The sequence below is a fragment of the Sus scrofa genome, chromosome 8 (assembly GCF_054392235.1).
Source record: "Sus scrofa isolate SSC_HxYL_T2T_F1_AM1 chromosome 8, Sscrofa_HxYL_maternal_Yorkshire_Landrace_v2.0, whole genome shotgun sequence".
NCBI lineage: Eukaryota > Metazoa > Chordata > Mammalia > Artiodactyla > Suidae > Sus > Sus scrofa.
The window spans coordinates 125766455-125785112 of record NC_139390.1 but is presented as its reverse complement, the minus strand read 5'-3'; the positions used below and the strand labels follow the sequence as shown (position 1 = coordinate 125785112).

The 18658-nt window shown below is 37.6% G+C and overlaps 1 protein-coding gene across 2 annotated transcripts in view; it reads left to right on the top strand.

Annotated features, from left to right (window-relative positions):
* BANK1 (B cell scaffold protein with ankyrin repeats 1) overlaps positions 1-18658 on the top strand; it is a 546413-nt gene that overhangs the window by 27438 nt on the left and 500317 nt on the right. The window contains exon 2 of one of the 2 annotated variants that reach the window (XM_084973315.1): positions 2178-2247. The exons of the other annotated variant lie outside the window; for it this stretch is intronic. Coding sequence (XP_084829441.1) covers positions 2241-2247 — 7 coding nt within the window. The 5' untranslated portion in view covers positions 2178-2240. The remainder of the gene's footprint in view (positions 1-2177; positions 2248-18658) is intronic. 2 annotated transcript variants of the gene reach the window in all.

Sequence of the window (18658 nt, the reverse complement as noted above, 5' to 3'; positions counted from 1 at the left end):
TAAGTTGCAGATGAGGCCCTAAAAAGACAATACAAAAAACAAAACATAAAAAAGGATGGAGACAAAATTGCAAGGACGTAAGAGTGAATATACATCACAGAAAACATTGCAAGAATGGGATGTGTTAGTGGTAAAGCAAACAAAATGAGACAGAAAACAAGAAAGACTTCAGAAGATTAGAGAAAAGTTTTGTCCTTGGGAGATAGTCCCAAGAAATGTTAATATGTACATATTTGAAATGCCTGAAGAAGAAAACCAAATCATGGACTGGAAGAAACATTTTAAAATATAAGTTAAAAAAAAAACTACTTCTAAGGTAAAGAAAAATAACAATTTATATAAAGAAACACTGGTAGAAAGCACAGCAACTAAGGAGAGTGGTGACTAAGAGGAATAAATTAGAAGAATGGGAAAGATGGGGAGGTGGGTAGGAGCAAGATTTCCCTGCTTATACCTTTTTACATGCTTTCAGTTTGGAAACATTTGAATATACCATCTATTAAAAATACGTTAAAACCTAAAAATGTCCGTCACATGGTAGGTCCCTTAGATTATAAGCCATTGTTATAGGCCTCATATTTTTTTTCTTTCTTTTTAATATGAGGTAAGTTCTTTCCAGGCCTGAACTCTAAATTGAATGTGTGGCTTCTCCTTAACTCCTTCCTTATAACCTGGTGCCGTTGTAATTCACTCGCCCATTTACCAAATAGTTATTTTCTACTACGTGCCAGTCATCATTCCAGCCAATGGGCTACATCAGTGAAAACATAAAAATGACAAGTCTCCATCCTCATGGAAATTGTATTCTTGTTGTAAAGGAAGGAGAAAGACTAATATACATCAGTAAAATGTGTAGGATGTTAGATGATGGTGTTTGAGAAAAAAGTAGGACATAATGGTACAGGGAGTGGGGGAGGTGTGAAGGTGCTTGTAATTTTTGACAAGGTGTTCGGGAAAGGATTGCTAGGAAAAGAGATTCCGCCTTCATTTTAACCTCCTTTACTTTAATCTAGTTAGGGCCCCTAACTAGACTTCTGCTCTTCTGTGGGTATGTAATTTGAATATTTTTGGCCGAAGGAGGAATTCCTGGATTTATTTCTTGAGCTTCTTTTGGTGAGAAATTTTATTTAAAAAATATTCTTAAGCTTTTTAAGACTCTTTCCCCATTAGACAAGGTGAATTAAAATAAAGTAACATCCTCCCCCAACTAACGAAATTGTGATTTCTCAAGTCCTTCATTCCATGGATCTTTCAACCAGAGATCCATGTGTAAGTGCCTTTTAGACCAAGTGCATTACCAGGAAAATTATTTCCAGAATTGGTGCCAAAAAAGTTATTAAAGGGAAGAATGGGGAGGAGGTTATTGGAAGAGCTGTGATTCAACTAAAAAGCTGCTCCACACCCTAGGTTGGAGGCTTCTCTCTGGTAAATAAAGGGAATCTGTGTCTAAAATGTGGGAGACCTGCTCCTGTGTTCTTTACGCGCTTATGTTCCCTTCCTTGCTTCCAGGGAATTCTTCCAGGATTTTACTAATTCCATTACTGTCTGACTTGTGAAATTGGGCAGCTTTTACAAATTAAATATCCAGTGCTTCTGAAATTTTGAGTCTTCAGAAAACTACTTTCAAAACTAAATGAGAAGATGACGGTGGGGGCATTAGCTGTCGCTCACATTCTGTCAAGAGAAGCTAGAGGCTCCTCTCTCTTTTATTTTTAATTTTATTCAAAGTATTTCACATATATAATTTTAAAAGTAAAATAGTTCTTCAAGGATCATAATGAGAAATGAGACCCTCTGCTTTATTCTGCCACAATCTGATTGTTATACCTGCGGAAGTATCTGATTGTTGTACCGGTGGAAATGGTTTTCAGTATTTTAGCTCTTTAATTTTGTGTTTACTTCTGCATTTCCAAATGGCATTGCTCAGATTGCTGTTTTTGAACTTTGAACTTCATATCCTATATGTAGATGCCTTGTGATAGATGAGTATTTAGCTCTCTTATATTTGCTACCCCACTACAAAGTTTTTTAGGTACATTACTCTTTGGTGCTTACATTGTTGTAACATTATGCGTACTTATAGTTGACATATCTATTATACATTATTTTGCTTTTTGCTTCGTCATCGTTTTATTTTTTTAGTGATTCATTTTTCTTTTGCCTTGTTTTCTACACAGCTATTATGAGTTTATCCCCAGATTCTTGCCAGAAATAGAAATCTCTTCTCAAAGAGTCCAAACATGTCAGGTAATATATCCATTTTATTTATTTATTTTTGTGACACAGCTTCTGGGAGCTGTCCATCACCTCAGTTTATTTTTTTTTTTCTTACTGACTTTGCAACAGTGTGGTCCAGAGCTGTCCCTTCATCATCACCAATGTAAAGATTTCCTAAGACTCTTCTTACTGGACCCTGGGTTTTTTAGATTTCATTTTTATTCTGGATTTAATCAATTGATATCATGGGGAACATCTTCCAGTAATATACAAAATTTGACATTGGAGTGAAATTTTTTGGGACTTTGCACATCTAAAAATATCTGTATTCTCACACTTAGAATTCTAGATTGGAAATTTTTTCCCATCAGACTTGTGAAGACTTTGCTAAGTTAGTTCATTGTCTTCTAGGTTTCAGTGTTGCTTGTTGAAGCATCTGATGCTATTTTTAAAACATTTTATTTTAACATAATTATATTCTCAACAGGAAGTTGAAAAAATTATACAGAGTCCCTTGTATCCTCTCAACTTAACCGCAGTACTGGGAAGTTGATGCATCCCCGTGGAACAACTATAGAGATGGCATAAGACTAGAGAATTTTGCAGTTTTACTAAAAAAGTTTTCTGCCCCCCTCAACTTGAAGGCATGATTACTGAACAGCTATACAGAATTTTTGATATTATTATTATTTCAAAATGGGCTAGTCGTCAGAGAAATGTAAAAGATGCATCAGATTTAGGTACTTATTTCCATTCATTATATCCCTGGAGGATGAACACATAGTTAACCATCAACTGACGTGCGGTGATTATAAACAAAGAATGAAAAAAAAAAAACAAACCCTGTCCCTCATTAGTCATAACAAGATGTTCATGTTGGTATACCAGGCATCAGTGGACAGCTCCAAAGTCTGACAGTTGTACAATAGAACACATTTGCATGATTCATTCTGCTTTAGCCTCAGCTCTGGGCTCACTTTATTCTCTGTGAATTGCTCAAATGAGAAAACAGGACGTAAAGAGGATACAAAAGAAAATACACAGGTCGGAAATTGCTTTGTTCTACATGCATTTTTTCTCTCAATAAGGAAATAAATTTTCCAGACTTCTTTAAATAGAAACATTAGTCTGAAGCATTCATTGTCTCTTCATCTCCTTCATTTTCTTTCCCTTTTGCACTTTGTGCTGGTGAGTTTCCATGACATGTAGGATTTAGGGCTGGCCTGGGAAACATGCAGGTAGTGAAGAGAATACAAGTCAACCTAGTATCTCTGAGGAGGCTTGGGATCACCTTGGCGTATCACAGAGGGCATAGGAGAGCCGCTGAATATTAGGTACACTCCTGTAGTTGGCGAAATGTCCACTGGCACAGAGAAGGATACTTTGACCATGTCTAAGCTCATGTTCTTAGCGTGCCACTGTTCCCTCGGCTTCGAGAATGCAGTAGGATAAACAATAATGTTAAAGTAGGATGCTGCTTTCTGGATTCAAAAGGCGTTGTCTATGCAGTTTCTTCCAGCCTTCCACAAAACTAAGGAAGAGATGGGATAAGCGAATTCATTATAGAACTGAAACGTACAACTAACAAACAACTTATAATTGGAAACTATAAAGATCTTCCTTTCTTATAAGGCAGATAGAACTAAAGTTTAAAAACCTCAGTCTGGCTTGATGTCTTCGCACACTTAGATTTTTGCCTTGCTACTTAAAGGACAGAAAGATAATATAGAACGTTGCCACTATGTCAGTAGACGCAGAAATTCAAGGTCTGAGCCAACCAAAAGAACATACTATTCTTCCTCTACTCTGCTGCTTTGATCTATACATCATAAATACTTTTGTGCCTCTGCCCCTTGGTTTTTTCCACCTTCCTTTTCACCATTGACACCACTATCCAGGGACAGCAACTTTCAGAAAACAATCAGGTAGGAAATAGTCAGAGCCGTATAGTAGCAAGTTATGTTCCCAGCAAAATCAATGAAAATAAATCTATACTTAAATTCACCTTGGGAAACATTTTAACAACAAAGATAAAGAAATAATACCATAAAATATCCACATAAACAAAACCAGCAAAGTAACCTGCAGAGGAATAAAGCTGAAACTAGTTTCTTTTCTTCCAACAAAAGACACTAGACGGTTATGGCAGAGAATTTACTGCTCAACAAATATCTATGTTGTTCTGCATGTTTCCCAGCCCCCTGGAGTTAGGCAAAGGCATGTATTTGGGCTCTGAGTGGAAGTGGAACTGTCACCTTTGTGTTGAAACTTTTACAAGCTTAATTTCATCTCCCAAAGGGCCGAGCAGGCCCACAGACGCTCCCTATGGATATCCTCAGTTCCTGAATGCAAAGTTGGAATAAACATTCCTGACCACTGAAAAGTCTCTACATTGTCTCCCTGTGTGAGGGGAGAGCTATTATGATGGGAAAGTGGGACAAGATAAACCCTGGGGCTGGCCCTTACCTTCCAAACAGTGCAATGAAAGGTCCTCTATCATTTCCCTTGGTATCCTTTTCATGGCTTCTTCCCAAGTCAGGCTGGGTAGAAAGAGGGTGAGAGCTGGAGCTTCAAGACCTCTCGAGACTTTAATTTAGAAGTCTCACAGCCTCACTTCCACTGCCTTCAGTTGGTCAATGCATGTTACAAGGCTAGTTCAGATTCCAGTGGTAGAGAAATATGTGCTCTTACATGTGAAGAGTGGCAAAGTCCAGTTGCCAAGAAGTGTCATATAGGGATGTGAGGAATTATTGCAGCTGTATTTTCAAGAAATCTACCACATCTCATAGGATCTGGCAAGATGACAAATGGCATTTTATTTTCACCTGTCACACATAGACTTGCACCTTCATTGTTTCAGCTCAAGGTTATGTCTTTTCAAATCTCTTTACTCATATAGCCAAGGAGTTGATTGCTGGGAAGGGCAGTCTCCTGTCCATAGTCTTTCAGTCCCCACTCAGCCAAAAGTGGGCCCTGGGCTTGGAACACTTCCTTACACAAAGATAAAGAGTCCACATAGCCTGTGCCGCCAAGCTTTTCACCTTGTTTAAGAATATCTTCCCTGTCTCAGGCTCAAAGTATGCTCTTTTGTCTTTGCTTAAAGTTTGTTTTTATGGTCAGTCTCTCTGTTATATCTGTCCTCCCCTGGGAGGGGTCAGAGTCTTTCTACTACAGCTCAAATTGCCCTGCCTTGGCCATAGGGAGTGACCTGCTGGCCAGGAGGTACTGACACCCACTGCAGAAGCTGATGTTGCTCTGTCTGTTCTCTATGTAAGTAAAGCATTGTTCCACCCAGTGCTTGACTGCACTGTTCTTGGTGATTCTGCTACCAAGATGCAGTGGGCAGAAGTGTTTAGAGAGGAATTGATGACCAGTGCATGTCAATCTGCTCCAACATTGATCATTTGAACATCTTTTGGAGCATCATGCCATGGATGACATCATGCAGATTGGAATATTGAGAAATAACGAGTGTACTCGATGCTTTAGTTGGATGAATATGTGCTAGAGTTTAAGAAATAAATCCTACTTGTGGGCCTGCTGGTTCAATACATTTTGGGGATTCTTAAGCAGGTTTTGATATCTCTTCCCAAATAGAGGGTATGGTGTTGTGCTTAGTACCAACTTTCATTAAGAAAGTAGTACAGCACATGGCAGACTCCTCTGGAGGCCTTTTGGGAGCGATGCTCTGATCCATTTATTGAGAAACCCTAAAACTGCATGTTTGGAGTGAGAGCACAGCAAAAGAAGGCTCTGCAGCAGGGACAGGCTGTTGGAAGCAGTCCTGTCATCCATCAAATTCAGTGGTGCTCCAGGTATCTGATACATAAGAATGCCGTATGTAACATCTGGCAACTACATTAAAAGATGTGAGACACAGTTCTCTGATTGGGAGAAGTCTTCTGCTGATAACTTTCATTTTGAGCAGCTGCTCTTGATTTGCTATTGAGATCTGGAGGAGGCTGAGTGCTAGAACATTGGACACCAAGACACTGGATGTTGAGATGTCTAACATTAGGTGTTAACAGATTTATCCATCAGATTGTGCAGGATCAGTCATTATGAAATTGAAATATTATGGTCTGGATTAGATTCACGAAGTATGGAAAGAATAAGAAAACTGTATGGATGAGTGGCTGAAGCTCTCAGGACACCTACTCATGCTTCATTCTACCCATACATACAGTCTCATGAAGGATTTCTTGCAAATAACTGACATAAGAGGAAACAAAATCTCAGGGCTTGTTTGCAGAGAGTTCTTCAGGATAAGCTGGCACCAGCTGGAAATGGTCCATTTCTATCTTATGTGCCCACTCAGAGGTGTGTGTCTGATGAAGGAAAAAAATCAGACAATATAGAACATTCTCCACTTTGCCAGGAAGGAGGCATGGCCTGAGGATCTTCCTCATGGGTGACAATTAATGGCTTGACTTGTTGGTTAAGAACTTGGAAAGAAGAAGATTGAATGATTGATGGTAGAGAGCTCTAGGGACTTGTGTGTGAATGGACCCATTGTAATAGGTACAGAGAGGGATGATATTGTATCCCACGTGATTTCCCACAAAAGCATAGCTCTTGCAGAGGAGACTTTCAAAAGCCAGTTGATCTAGTTGGCTCATCTTATGAATATTGGCTAGTCTTTTTTTACCAGGCATCTTAGAACTATGTATAAAGAAGCTGTGGTGGCTGGGATGGAAGCTTTGCATGGATTCAACAATGTGACTTCCCCCTCATCAAGGCTCCTATGGCTCTTGCCCCTACTTGCTGCCCAGCTTACCAATAGCAGAGGTCAATCCTAGGGACTTGATATGGCTCTATTTCCCAGGGAGACAAACTAGCCACCTAGGTGTAAGTTAATAGCATTGCCTTTCTTTCATCATGAGGAAGGCAGTGGTTTGTTCTCACTGGAATAGATATTAATTCTGTTTGGATTTTCCTTCTTTACTCACAATACTGCTGCTGCAAGAAACAACTGAGGACTTAGAGAAAGCTCTGTTCATTAAGATGGTATTACTTCTAACCAAGGAACTATTTTCACCACAAGAGTTACGTAGCAGTGAGGTTTTTTTTTTTTTTTTTTTTTCCCCCCCACTGTACAGCAAGGGGGTCAGGTTATCCTTACATGTATACATTACAATTACATTTTTCCCCCACCCTTTCTTCTGTTGCAACATGAGTATCTAGACATAGTTCTCAATGCTATTCAGCAGGATCTCCTTGTAAATCTATTCTAAGTTGTGTCTGATAAGCCCAAGCTCCCGATCCCTCCCACTCCCTCCCCCTCCCATCAGGCAGCCATAAGTCTCTTCTCCAAGTCCATGATTTTCTTTTCTGAGGAGATGTTCATTTGTGCTGGATATTAGATTCCAGTTATAAGTGATATCATATGGTATTTGTCTTTGTCTTTCTGGCTCATTTCACTCAGTATGAGATTCTTTAGTTCCATCCATGTTGCTGCAAATGGCATTATGTCGTTCTTTTTTTATGGCTGAGTAGTATTCCATTGTGTATATATACCATATCTTCTGAATCCAATCATCTGTCAATGGACATTTGGATTGTTTCCATGTCCTGGCTATTGTGAATAGTGCTGCAATGAACATGCGGGTGCATGTGTCTCTTTTAAGTAGAGTTTTGTCCGGATAGATGCCCAAGAGTGGGATTGCGGGGTCATATGGAAGTTCTATGTATAGATTTCTAAGGTATCTCCAAACTGTTCTCCATAGTGGCTGTACCAGTTTACATTGCCACCAGCAGTGCAGGAGGGTTCCCTTTTCTCCACAGCCCCTCCAGTACTTGTTATTTGTGGATTTATTAATGATGGCCATTCTGACTGGTGTGAGGTGGTATCTCATGGTAGTTTTGATTTGCATTTCTCTTATAATCAGTGATGTTGAGCATTTTTTCATGTGTTTGTTGGCCATCTGTATATCTTCTTTGGAGAAATGTCTATTCAGGTCTTTTGCCCATTTTTCCATTGATTGATTGGCTTTTTTGCTGTTGGGTTGTATAAGTTGTTTATATATTCTAGAGATTAAGCCCTTGTCAGTTGCATCATTTGAAACTATTTTCTCCCATTCTGAAAGTTGTCTTTTTGTTTTCTTTTGGGTTTCCTTTGCTGTGCAAAAGCTTTTCAGTTTGATGAGGTCCCATGGGTTTATTTTTGCTCTAATTTCTATTGCTTTGGGAGACTGACCTGAGAAAATATTCATGATGTTGATGTCAGAGAGTGTTTTGCCTATGTTTTCTTCTAGGAGTTTGATGGTGTCCTGTCGTATATTTAAGTCTTTCAGCTATTTTGAGTTTATTTTTGTGCATGGTGTGAGGGTGTGTTCTAGTTTCATTGCTTTGCATGCAGCTGTCCAGGTTTCCCGGCAATGCTTGCTGAATAGACTTTCCTTTTCCCATTTTATGTTCTTGCCTCCCTTGTCAAAGATTAATTGACCATAGGTGTCAGGGTTTATTTCTGGGTTCTCTATTCTGTTCCATTGGTCTGTCTGTCTGTTTTGGTACCAATACCACACTGTTTTGATGACTGTGGCTTTGTAGTATTTCTTGAAGTCTGGGAGAGTTATGCCTCCTGCTTGGTTTTTGTTTCTCAGGATTGCTTTGGCGATTCTGGGTCTTTTGTTGTTCCATATAAAAGTTTGGATTGTTTGTTCTAGTTCTGTGAAAAATGTCCTGGGTAATTTGATAGGGATTGCATTGAATCTGTAGATTGCTTTGGGTAGGATGGCCATTTTTACAATATTGATTTTCCCAATCCAGGAACATGGAATATCTTTCCATTTCTTTACATCTTCTTTGATTTCTTTGATTAAAGTTTTATAGTTCTCGGCATATAGGTCCTTTACCTCCTTGGTCAGGTGTATTCCGAGGTATTTGATTTTGTGAGGTGCAATTTTAAAAGGTATCATATTTTTGTATTCCTTTTCTAATGTTTCATTGCTGGTATACAGAAATGCAACTGACTTCTGAATGTTCATCTTATATCCTGCCACTTTGTTGAATTTATTAATCAGTTCAAGGAGTTTTTGGGTTGAGTCCTTACGGTTTTCTATGTATAGTATCATGTCATCTGCATACAGTGACAGTTTGATCTCTTCTCTTCCTATGTGGATGCATTTTGTTTCTCTTGTTTGTCTAATTGCTGTGGCTAGGACTTCCAAAACTATGTTGAAGAGCAGTGGTGAGAGTGGGCATCCGTGTCTTGTTCCAGATTTGAGTGAGAAGGCTTTCAGTTTTTCCCCGTTGAGTATTATATTTGCTGTGAGTTTACCATAAATGGCTTTGATTATATTCAGGAATGTTCCCTCTATACCCACTTTGGCGAGGGTCTTGATCATGAATGGATGTTGAACTTTGTCAAATGCTTTTTCTGCGTCTATTGAGATGATCATATGATTTTTGCCTTTTTTTTTTGTTAATGTGGTGTATGATGCTGATTGATTTGCGTATGTTGAACCATCCTTGTGAACCTGGGATGAACCCAACCTGGTCATGGTGTATAATTTTTTTGGTATGTTGTTGGATTCGGTTGGCTAAGATTTTGTTGAGAATTTTTGCATCTATATTCATCAATGATATTGGCCGATAGTTTTCTTTTTTGGTGGCATCTCTGTCTGGTTTTGGAAGCAGTGAGTTTTTTATTCCCATGCAGGAATGTTTCCAGTAGAAGAAGCAGTGGTAGTTCTATCAGACTGGAGATTCAGACTACCACCTAGGGACTTGGGGTGTTTTAAACCATAGAACTAACAGAGAAGGAACTTAGATGATTGATGTCAATTACAAAGGAGAGACTTGGATTGCTTTTACAAATGGATGTGGTTTGTATTATTTCTGTAACCTAGGAATTAACTGGGACATCTCTTAGTAATTCCATGTCTGATAGTAATAATAGAGCCGCCCAGTAAGGGCAGGAACACTAAGGGCTCAAACACATCAATAATTAAGACTTGGATTATCCCACTAATAAAAATACCAAACAACTGAGGCATTGCTTGGGGCAATGGAAACAAAATAGCAAGATGAAGAAAAAATTTAAGAATATGTCCTTGGAACTAGTTACAAACTCTAGAATTATAGCAGCTGTGTATATATCCTTAAGGTATATATTACTCAATGACTGTCCCCCTTCTATGTTCACTATTTTTGGTATGCGATGTGATGTTGGCACTTAAATTTATTTAAGTCATGGCCCATAAGGAACCATATGCAGATCTGACAAAAAAAAAAAAAAGAAAAAAAGAAAAAGAAAAAAGAAACCCAAAACAAAAAACAACCCCTTGAAAAATAGGCAGAAGACCCAAACAGACATTTCTTCAAAGAAGACTTAGCAATGGCGAATAGACATATGAAAAGATGTTTAGCATCACTAATCATTAGAAAAATGCAAGTCAAAACTGCAATGAGCTATCACCTCACATCAGTCAGAATGACCGTCATTAAAAAGTCTAAAAATAATAAATGCTAGAGAGGGTGTGGAGAAAAGGGAACCATCCTACAGTGTTGGTGGAAATATAAATTGGTGCAGCCACTGTGGAAAACAGTCTGGAGGTTCCTTAAAAAGCTAAAAACAGAATTATCATATGATCCAGCAATCCCACTCTTGAGCATATATCCAGAGAAAACTCTAATTGGAAAAGTTACATGCTCCCCAGTGTTGACAGTGGCATTATTTACAGTATCCAAGACATGGAAGCAACCTAAATGCCCATCAGCAGTGTATTAGATAGAGATGTGTGTATATATTATTTATTTGACTACCTAAAAGTTTAAAACTCTTTTCATAATGAAGTTAAAGGACAAATGATAAATTGCAAAAAATGCTTGCTACTTTAATGTCAGGTAATGGATCAATATCATTATAATAGACCTTTTACAAATCAAAAAGAAAAAGTTGAATATTTTTTCATAGGTTTATTATTTTTTTACATTATTAATTTCTACATTTATATTTTATATTGTTTTGGTCAAAGATTTAAGGCATAAAAGTAAAACCTATTAAAATTTTTCATGTGAGGGAAATATTCTTGTGCATTTTCTGTGGACACATAAAGCAACATAAACTTTTTGGGTGGTAATTCAGCAATATATCAACTGTTTAAAAATGGATTTATTTCTGATTTAGCAATTCTGAGTAAAGCCTAAGTAAATAATCAGTGTATATAGACATCTGTCAGATGCTTTGTTTGCTATATTATCTTTATAATAGCAAAAATTTGGACTCCAGCTACATGTCAACAACACAAGAATGATAACGTTATTCAAATTAGAATAATATTTGAGAGTATGAACAGACATTAAGAGTATGTAATTGATGAATACTGAATGAGGTGAAGTAATTTTCCAGTCAATAGTTAAGTTGAAGAATAGGTGAGCAATTAGATTAATATATATACATATTTATACTCATTCATATATGTGATATATAGATATGGATATATATCCATGTAATGTATCATATATGAATATATATACCCATGGATATATTCTTATCAAGGTTTTAACAGTGGTGGTCTTCTCTATATGATAGAATTAAAGGTTATCACTTTTACTCACCTGTAACTTCCCTATTTTCTAAAATGAATATCTGTTTTTGTATGTACTGAAAGGAAGCGCAAAGGTATTTCATACATGCTGTAAGAAACTATTTTTAAATTTGCAGAACATAATAATAAGTGAAACCCATTTCTTAGATTTTTGTATTCGGCACCTCAGTCCCAGGGCCACTATGTCTGGCATCCTTCTCTACCTGACAGCACATCTCACCTCCATGTCTCAGAGAAGCGAGGCTCTTTGATGTGGGCATCAGTAGGCACTGATTGGACTGGAAATGCACCTGATCCAAAGGTGCTCAACACAGGCCTGTGGGAAGCCTGTCCATAACTTCTCATGGCACAAAGGACTTTTCCAAAGGTAGGCAGTGATAATTAGCTACCTCAGCTATGCTTGTTCTTTGTGGAATTTACATGGAATGTGGTGGGTTAATGGCTGGATGTTTTTTTTTCTCTTTCTTTCTTCTTTTTGAGAAGACAAATCATATACTCAACAGGAGGCAGAAAGGCTAAGAAATAAAGATTACATGAGAATAAGGGAGAAAGAGAACTGGGGTGGGGAGAGGGGCTTGAGCTCATCTCCAGCAATGTCTTGTGCTGACAGTTTTCCAGTCCTCATGTTCATCTACCGTCAAGGAGGCCAGTGTATCTTCCATCCTTCCAGCCAAAAAATGCCCAGTCATTATCCTCAGTGATGAGGAGTAAAGTTATGATACAGTCACTCCCTGGCTACCACATGTACTTCATTCTTGTTCAGTCACATGTTACTAAATGCTGCCCAAGTCCATAATAGCAGTGGAGATTGTCTTTTAGACTTTTGCTTTGCATTCTCTTCTTTGATGTGTGTGTGTGACCTAAATATTTCACTAAATGAGAAGTTATATGTTGAAAGTGTAGGGAAAAAAAAAGAATTGGGAGCTTCTTGTATTTCCTGATTCTGTATTTTTTATCCCTCTTTCAAATAAACAAGCTGACATTAAAAGCAGCCCTGAAAAAAATGCATTGACCTCATTAAATATATATCAAGGAGAGAGGCTTGCTCAATAACGAGGTATTGATGCTATCAGGGAAGTTCTCAAAAATATGGAATCAGGCAAAAGAGAAGGCTGAGTGTGCTTTCAGGGCAGTAGCTGTTGGACTTCTAAGAGTTTGGGTTCTCTGTAGGGCTGAGATTAACATGTAGATTTTTGTCTGGTAGAGACGGAAATCATTCTTTCCTGTAGAAGAGACAATCCCAAAGGATGTAGTTCACTGCTCTGTAAGACATAAACTGGTTTTACTTCTAACCTAGCTATGTTATCCTAGCACTTCTATGTTTAATTGTCTATGTGACAAACTTCTCAAATGCTCTTTGACCTGGTTATAACATTTTACTGGTTCCCTCATTAATTAATGAATTGAATAAAATTCCTGATGTTTTTGTTTCATATTTGCCTGAAAAATCCTGATTTTTTACCTTTTTTTAAACAATTTTTTTCCCATTATAGACGGTTTATAGTGTTCTGTCAATTTTTTGCTATACAGCAAGGTGACCCAGTCACATATACATGTATACATTCTTACCCTTTTTAAAAATATACTTTTACAGCACTCTCCTCTAAATCTTTTTTTTTTTTCTTTTGGGGCAAATACTCAGTATGAAATAAGCTAACTACTGTTGTAATTCCTAGTTGGGAGTTTTAAGGGGTTGTAAGAATATTTCCCCTTAAAAACTGACACAAAGAATACATATTTCAGAATTTTCTTTAACCCAGGTTTACCAGTTTCTTCCATAGTATGACATTTTCATATTTAAAAAGAAATGCTTAAGAAAGTTTTTTGCTTTTGTTGTATTTTATGTATTATTGTCATACATGTTTTGCAATCTCCATTAGATTTTGTTTTACAGAGCAACCAGTTCCTTTTTTTCATTTTTTAAAGTTTTATTGAAGTATAGTTGATTTACAAGGTTGTGATAATTTCTGCTGTACAACAAAGTGATTCAGTCATACATATTCACATATCCATTCTCTCTCAGATTGTTTTCCCATGTAGATTATCATAGAATAGTAGGTAGAGGTCTCTGTGCTATACATCAAGTCCCTGTTGGCAAATCATTCCATATACCTCAGTATGCATATGCCAGTCCCAAATCCCCAGTCCATCCCCACCCCACACCTGTCCCCTGCAGTAACCATAAAGTTTTCAAAGTCTGTGAATCTGTGAGTCTGTTTCTGTCCTGCTAAATTCATTTGTATCCTTTTTTAAGATTCCACATGTAAGTGACAGCACATGATGTTTGTCTTTCACTGTCTAATTTTACTTAGCATGATAATTTCTAGGTCCATTCATGTTGCTGCAAATGCTATTATTTCATTCCTCTTTATGTCTGAGTAGTATTCCATTGTGTATATGTACAACATCTTCTTTATCTATTTCTTTGTCAGTGGACATTTAGGTTGTGTCCATGTATTGGCCATTGTAAACAGTGCTGCAGTGAACACTGGGGTACATGTATCTTTTTGATTTATGGTTTTCTCTGGATATATGCCCAGGAGTGGGATTGCTAGACCATATGGTAGTTCTATTTTTAGTTTTTTGAGGAACCTCCCTGCTGTTTTCCATGTGGTTGCACCAGTGTACATTCTCACCAAGAGTGTAAGAGGGGTTCTTTTTTTCCACACCCTCTCCAACATTTATTGTTTGTAGACTTTTTGATGATGGTCATTCTGGCTGGAGGAATGTAGTACCTCCAGTAGTTTTGATTTGCATTTCTCTAATAATTAGTGATGTTGAACATCTTTTCATATGTTTTTTTTTTGCCAACTGTATGTCTTCTTTGGAGTAGTATCTATTAGATCTTCTGCCCGTTTTTGATGACATTTTTCACAGAACTAGAATCACAAATTTTAAAATTTGTGTGGAAACACAAAAGACCCAGAATAGCCAAAACAACCCTGAGAAAGAATGAAGCTGGAGGAATAATGTTCCATGACTTCAGACTATACAGCAAAGCTATAGTCTTCAAAACAGTATAGTACTGGCACAAAAGCAAAAATATAGATCAGTGGAACAGGACGGAAAGCCCGGAAATAAACCCACATACCTCTGGTCAACTAATCTATGACAAAGGAGGCAAAAATATACAATAGAGACAAGACAGTCTCTTAAATAAGTGGTGCTGGGAAAGCTGGAGAGCTACATGCAAAAGAATGAAATTAAAACACTCTCCAACACATACACAAAAATAATCCCAAAATGGATTAAAGACCTAAATATAAGACTGGATACTATAAAACTTTTAGAAGAAAACAAGAACACACTCTGACATAAACCCCAGCAATATCTTCTCAGGTTCTCATAGAGTAATGATAATAAAAACAAAAATAAATAAATGGGACCCTAATTAAACTTAAAGTTTAAAGTTTTTGCATGGCAAAGGAAACCATAATCAAAAGGAGAAGACAACCCACAGAATGGGAGAAAATTGTTCCGTCGTGGCGCAGTGGTTAACGAATCCGACTAGGAACCATGAAGTTGCGGGTTCGGTCCCTGCCCTTGCTCAGTGGGTTAACGATCCGGCGTTGCTGTGAGCTGTGGTGTAGGTTGCAGACGCAGCTCGGATCTGGCATTGCTGTGGCTCTGGCGTAAGCTGGTGGCTACAGCTCTGATTCGACCCCTAGCCCGGGAACCTCCATATGCCGCGGGAGCGGCCCAAAGAAATAGCAAAAAGACAAAAAAAAAAAAGAAAAGAAAATTGTTGCAAATGACATGACTGACAAGGGATTAATCTCCAAAATGCATAAACACCTCCTACAGCTCAATATCAGAAGAGCAACCAGTTCTTTTGAGCTTCTTTTAACAGTGCTTTAAAAACAATGGATGATAAATGGTTATTATTACAAGCATTTAAGAACCAGTCCCTCCTTGATGTTTATGCCCTCAAAATATCTTTCAAAAATTCAGTATAATCTGCAGGCCACTCTAGATCGTCTACTTTTAGTCACCTGTAGTAATGAGTAAGTTCATTGAGTTTTTCTCATTTTTTACTTAGAATTTCCACATGAGAAATGATGACATAACAGATGAAGTCACTTTTCAATATACTACTTTATTCCTTTTTCTTGTCAACAAATATTTGTTGAGAACTCTTCTGTGCCATGCACAGTTCTAGGAGTTGAATATGCAGATGAATTCAGGAAATCAAATAATAACTAGGGAGGACCATTTGCTGAATTTAGATTTAAAGCAAAGAGACTTACCTGCTAAATTTTTCATTTCTCTTCTAAGAGTATTTTTGTCTGAGAATTAGGACCGAGAGTTTGTAATAAAAACATCTTTTTCCTTGAATGGTACTCTTGAAAAACTAACAAATTCCTTGCAGTTCTTCTATTTCACAGATTCTGTGGTGATTTATGCCTTATGATTTTCCACCTCCACTCTGACTTAATAATAAACTTCACAATTCTTCTACTCGAGATAAATAATTTTGGTTAATTCCCACTGTCATTTCCCAAAGAACCTGCCTCTAGTAGTACTAATCTTTGCTTTTCCTCAATAAAATCAACCAAAAAATTATTTAAAAGCTACTTATACTAACTTTTATAAAAGACAGTAAAAGTTTAAGTCAGGAGAAAACAGAAGGTGAGAACTTGAGGAGAAATATTTCACTTAACATTATTCTTTTGCTGTAAGTGATGGATTTGGTCATTCATCATAGATGAAACTGTGTATTTTACAAAAGTAAATATCGTCTAACATTATATTTGATACACTGATCATTCCTTTCAATCCACAGACTCACAAAGGAATATTCATATAAATTGACAGGACAGGATGAGTCATGAGTGGATCAGAAATTGTCTGTTAACTTGTGTGAGTTTATACAGTCGATTATATGCCTACATACAACCTCTGACTCAAAGATTACAGGCAGAAATGTCTTTGGCAACCACCTAGAAGAGGGTAAAAAACATTTTCAAAGCTAAGCAAACATTGTGGGTGGAGCCATCGACATGCTGAAAATATTGAAGTCAGTAGTCCTATTTCATTGGCTTTGTATGATTTCTGGGGCCAACTCGAGGGCAGGGGGTGGGGAATATTGCTGTGATAAAATGGCAGGGACTTTAGAAATGAAACGCAGAAAGGAAGCACAGCATATACCTGAGTACCGAGAGAGTGTTTTTTCTGGTAGGGCTTAATCTAGGTGTTGTACTCTTCCTACTGAAACCTTGGGTGGTCCAAAATAACAATAATAATACTACTCACTGATCTGTAAGATACAGAGTAGTTGTGGCAAGCAACTTTGTATAGTTTACATTGACAGAATATCAGCATTCCAGGCAAATAGGGTGACTTATGGGATATGAAATGATTAGAGCTTTCAAAGTATTGTTTCATTAAACTCCCCCTTCTGAAGCCTGAACTTTGAGCAAGTGGTGTCAATTCTGGTATGAGAGAGCGACCATTGTTAGTGTGTAGTACTGGCCAGATAAAGGCACACACAGGACAGTAGTGATGAAAAAAGAGATGACAAAATAAGGGGCTCCAGCATAAAGAGTCTATTATCTTATCACATGTAATCGAGAGGCTCAAAGAGATTAAAATATTTATTCAAAATTCAAGGACTATTACCGTTTTCTTTCTCATGGCTGAATCCCACTTGGCTACCCTTTTCATCACTTCTCTAGTGGGGAAGGAGTGTGTCTGCGACCAAAACTATTCTGTGATGACAGCCATTGGGGTACATCTAATACATGTCTGTGGACACATGGCTCTGTTGAGGATTTCTCTTTGCAAGCAACCAACTGACTGTAACTCATTTAAAGGGAACCACCGAATATATAGGCAGGGTGTCTGGGTTTGTCTGGAATGGGGTGGACAAGCTGGAGAAGCCAGTGGAGGAATTAGGCCTATGCTGGGGACTTCGGCATCAGAGGCTTATGGGTTTCTCATTAGATTTGCAGTCACTTGTATTTCCATTCAGATTGTCACATTTCCTGGTGAAAGATTCTTTGTAGCTTCAGCCATTGGATATAAAGATGCCCAGCAGATTATTAGAGAGGTGAGAAGTAGGGTTAATGCTGGTGTGATAACTGAGGGGTCAGTCGTCACTTCTATATGTGACAGGTCTGGATGTGTGTATGTAAGTGCACATATACGTGTTTCTATACTTAGGTTATATTATATTTGCATTGGATTTTGGTAAATTATAGAGCCTGAATTACAATCGATAGATCTGATTGTCCTTGGTTTAAGATTTTTTTAAAAAAAATCTAGGACTTACTCCTTTACATATTATTAAGAAGTACATAAACAAGATGGGCTAAAAATACTATTTTACTATCAAGGCTTGTCTCTCCAGTGTGATCACATCTAGTCCCTGAATTTTAAACCTGAACAAGACCTAGTGTTCTTCCGAGGATTTGTACTCGACTGTATACGAAGTGCTAGGCAGACTGTTAATTTCCTTCACATCAGTTCATCCGTTGTTCCTCAAAAAATGAGCAGAAGAGCTTAGCCCAGGAGAAAACACAGCAGCAGTACCAATGTTGCTAATTTAATGAAGCTACATTTTTCAGTGAAAAGATTTTGGGCATATCAACCATCACTGGAGACTTTGCGAGATGTTTTGCTTTTCAGATACTTTAGAGTTACATCACAGACACAAATTCAATTGCTTCTTCAGATCTATTACTTAAGTGCCCCTTCTAATCTCCAGGGACAGCTTGTCACATTTCCTAGAAAGGAAGAATGTAGCATAATTGATGCTGAGAAGATCAATTTGGCTACATATTGGGAGGGAGTACATTTACCAATTTCACCATCTTCTATCCTAGTTGTTTCTTCCAATAGCTTCTTGTAGAAATGAGAGGTGCAAAACCAAGAAATCTGTCTTGGTAAAT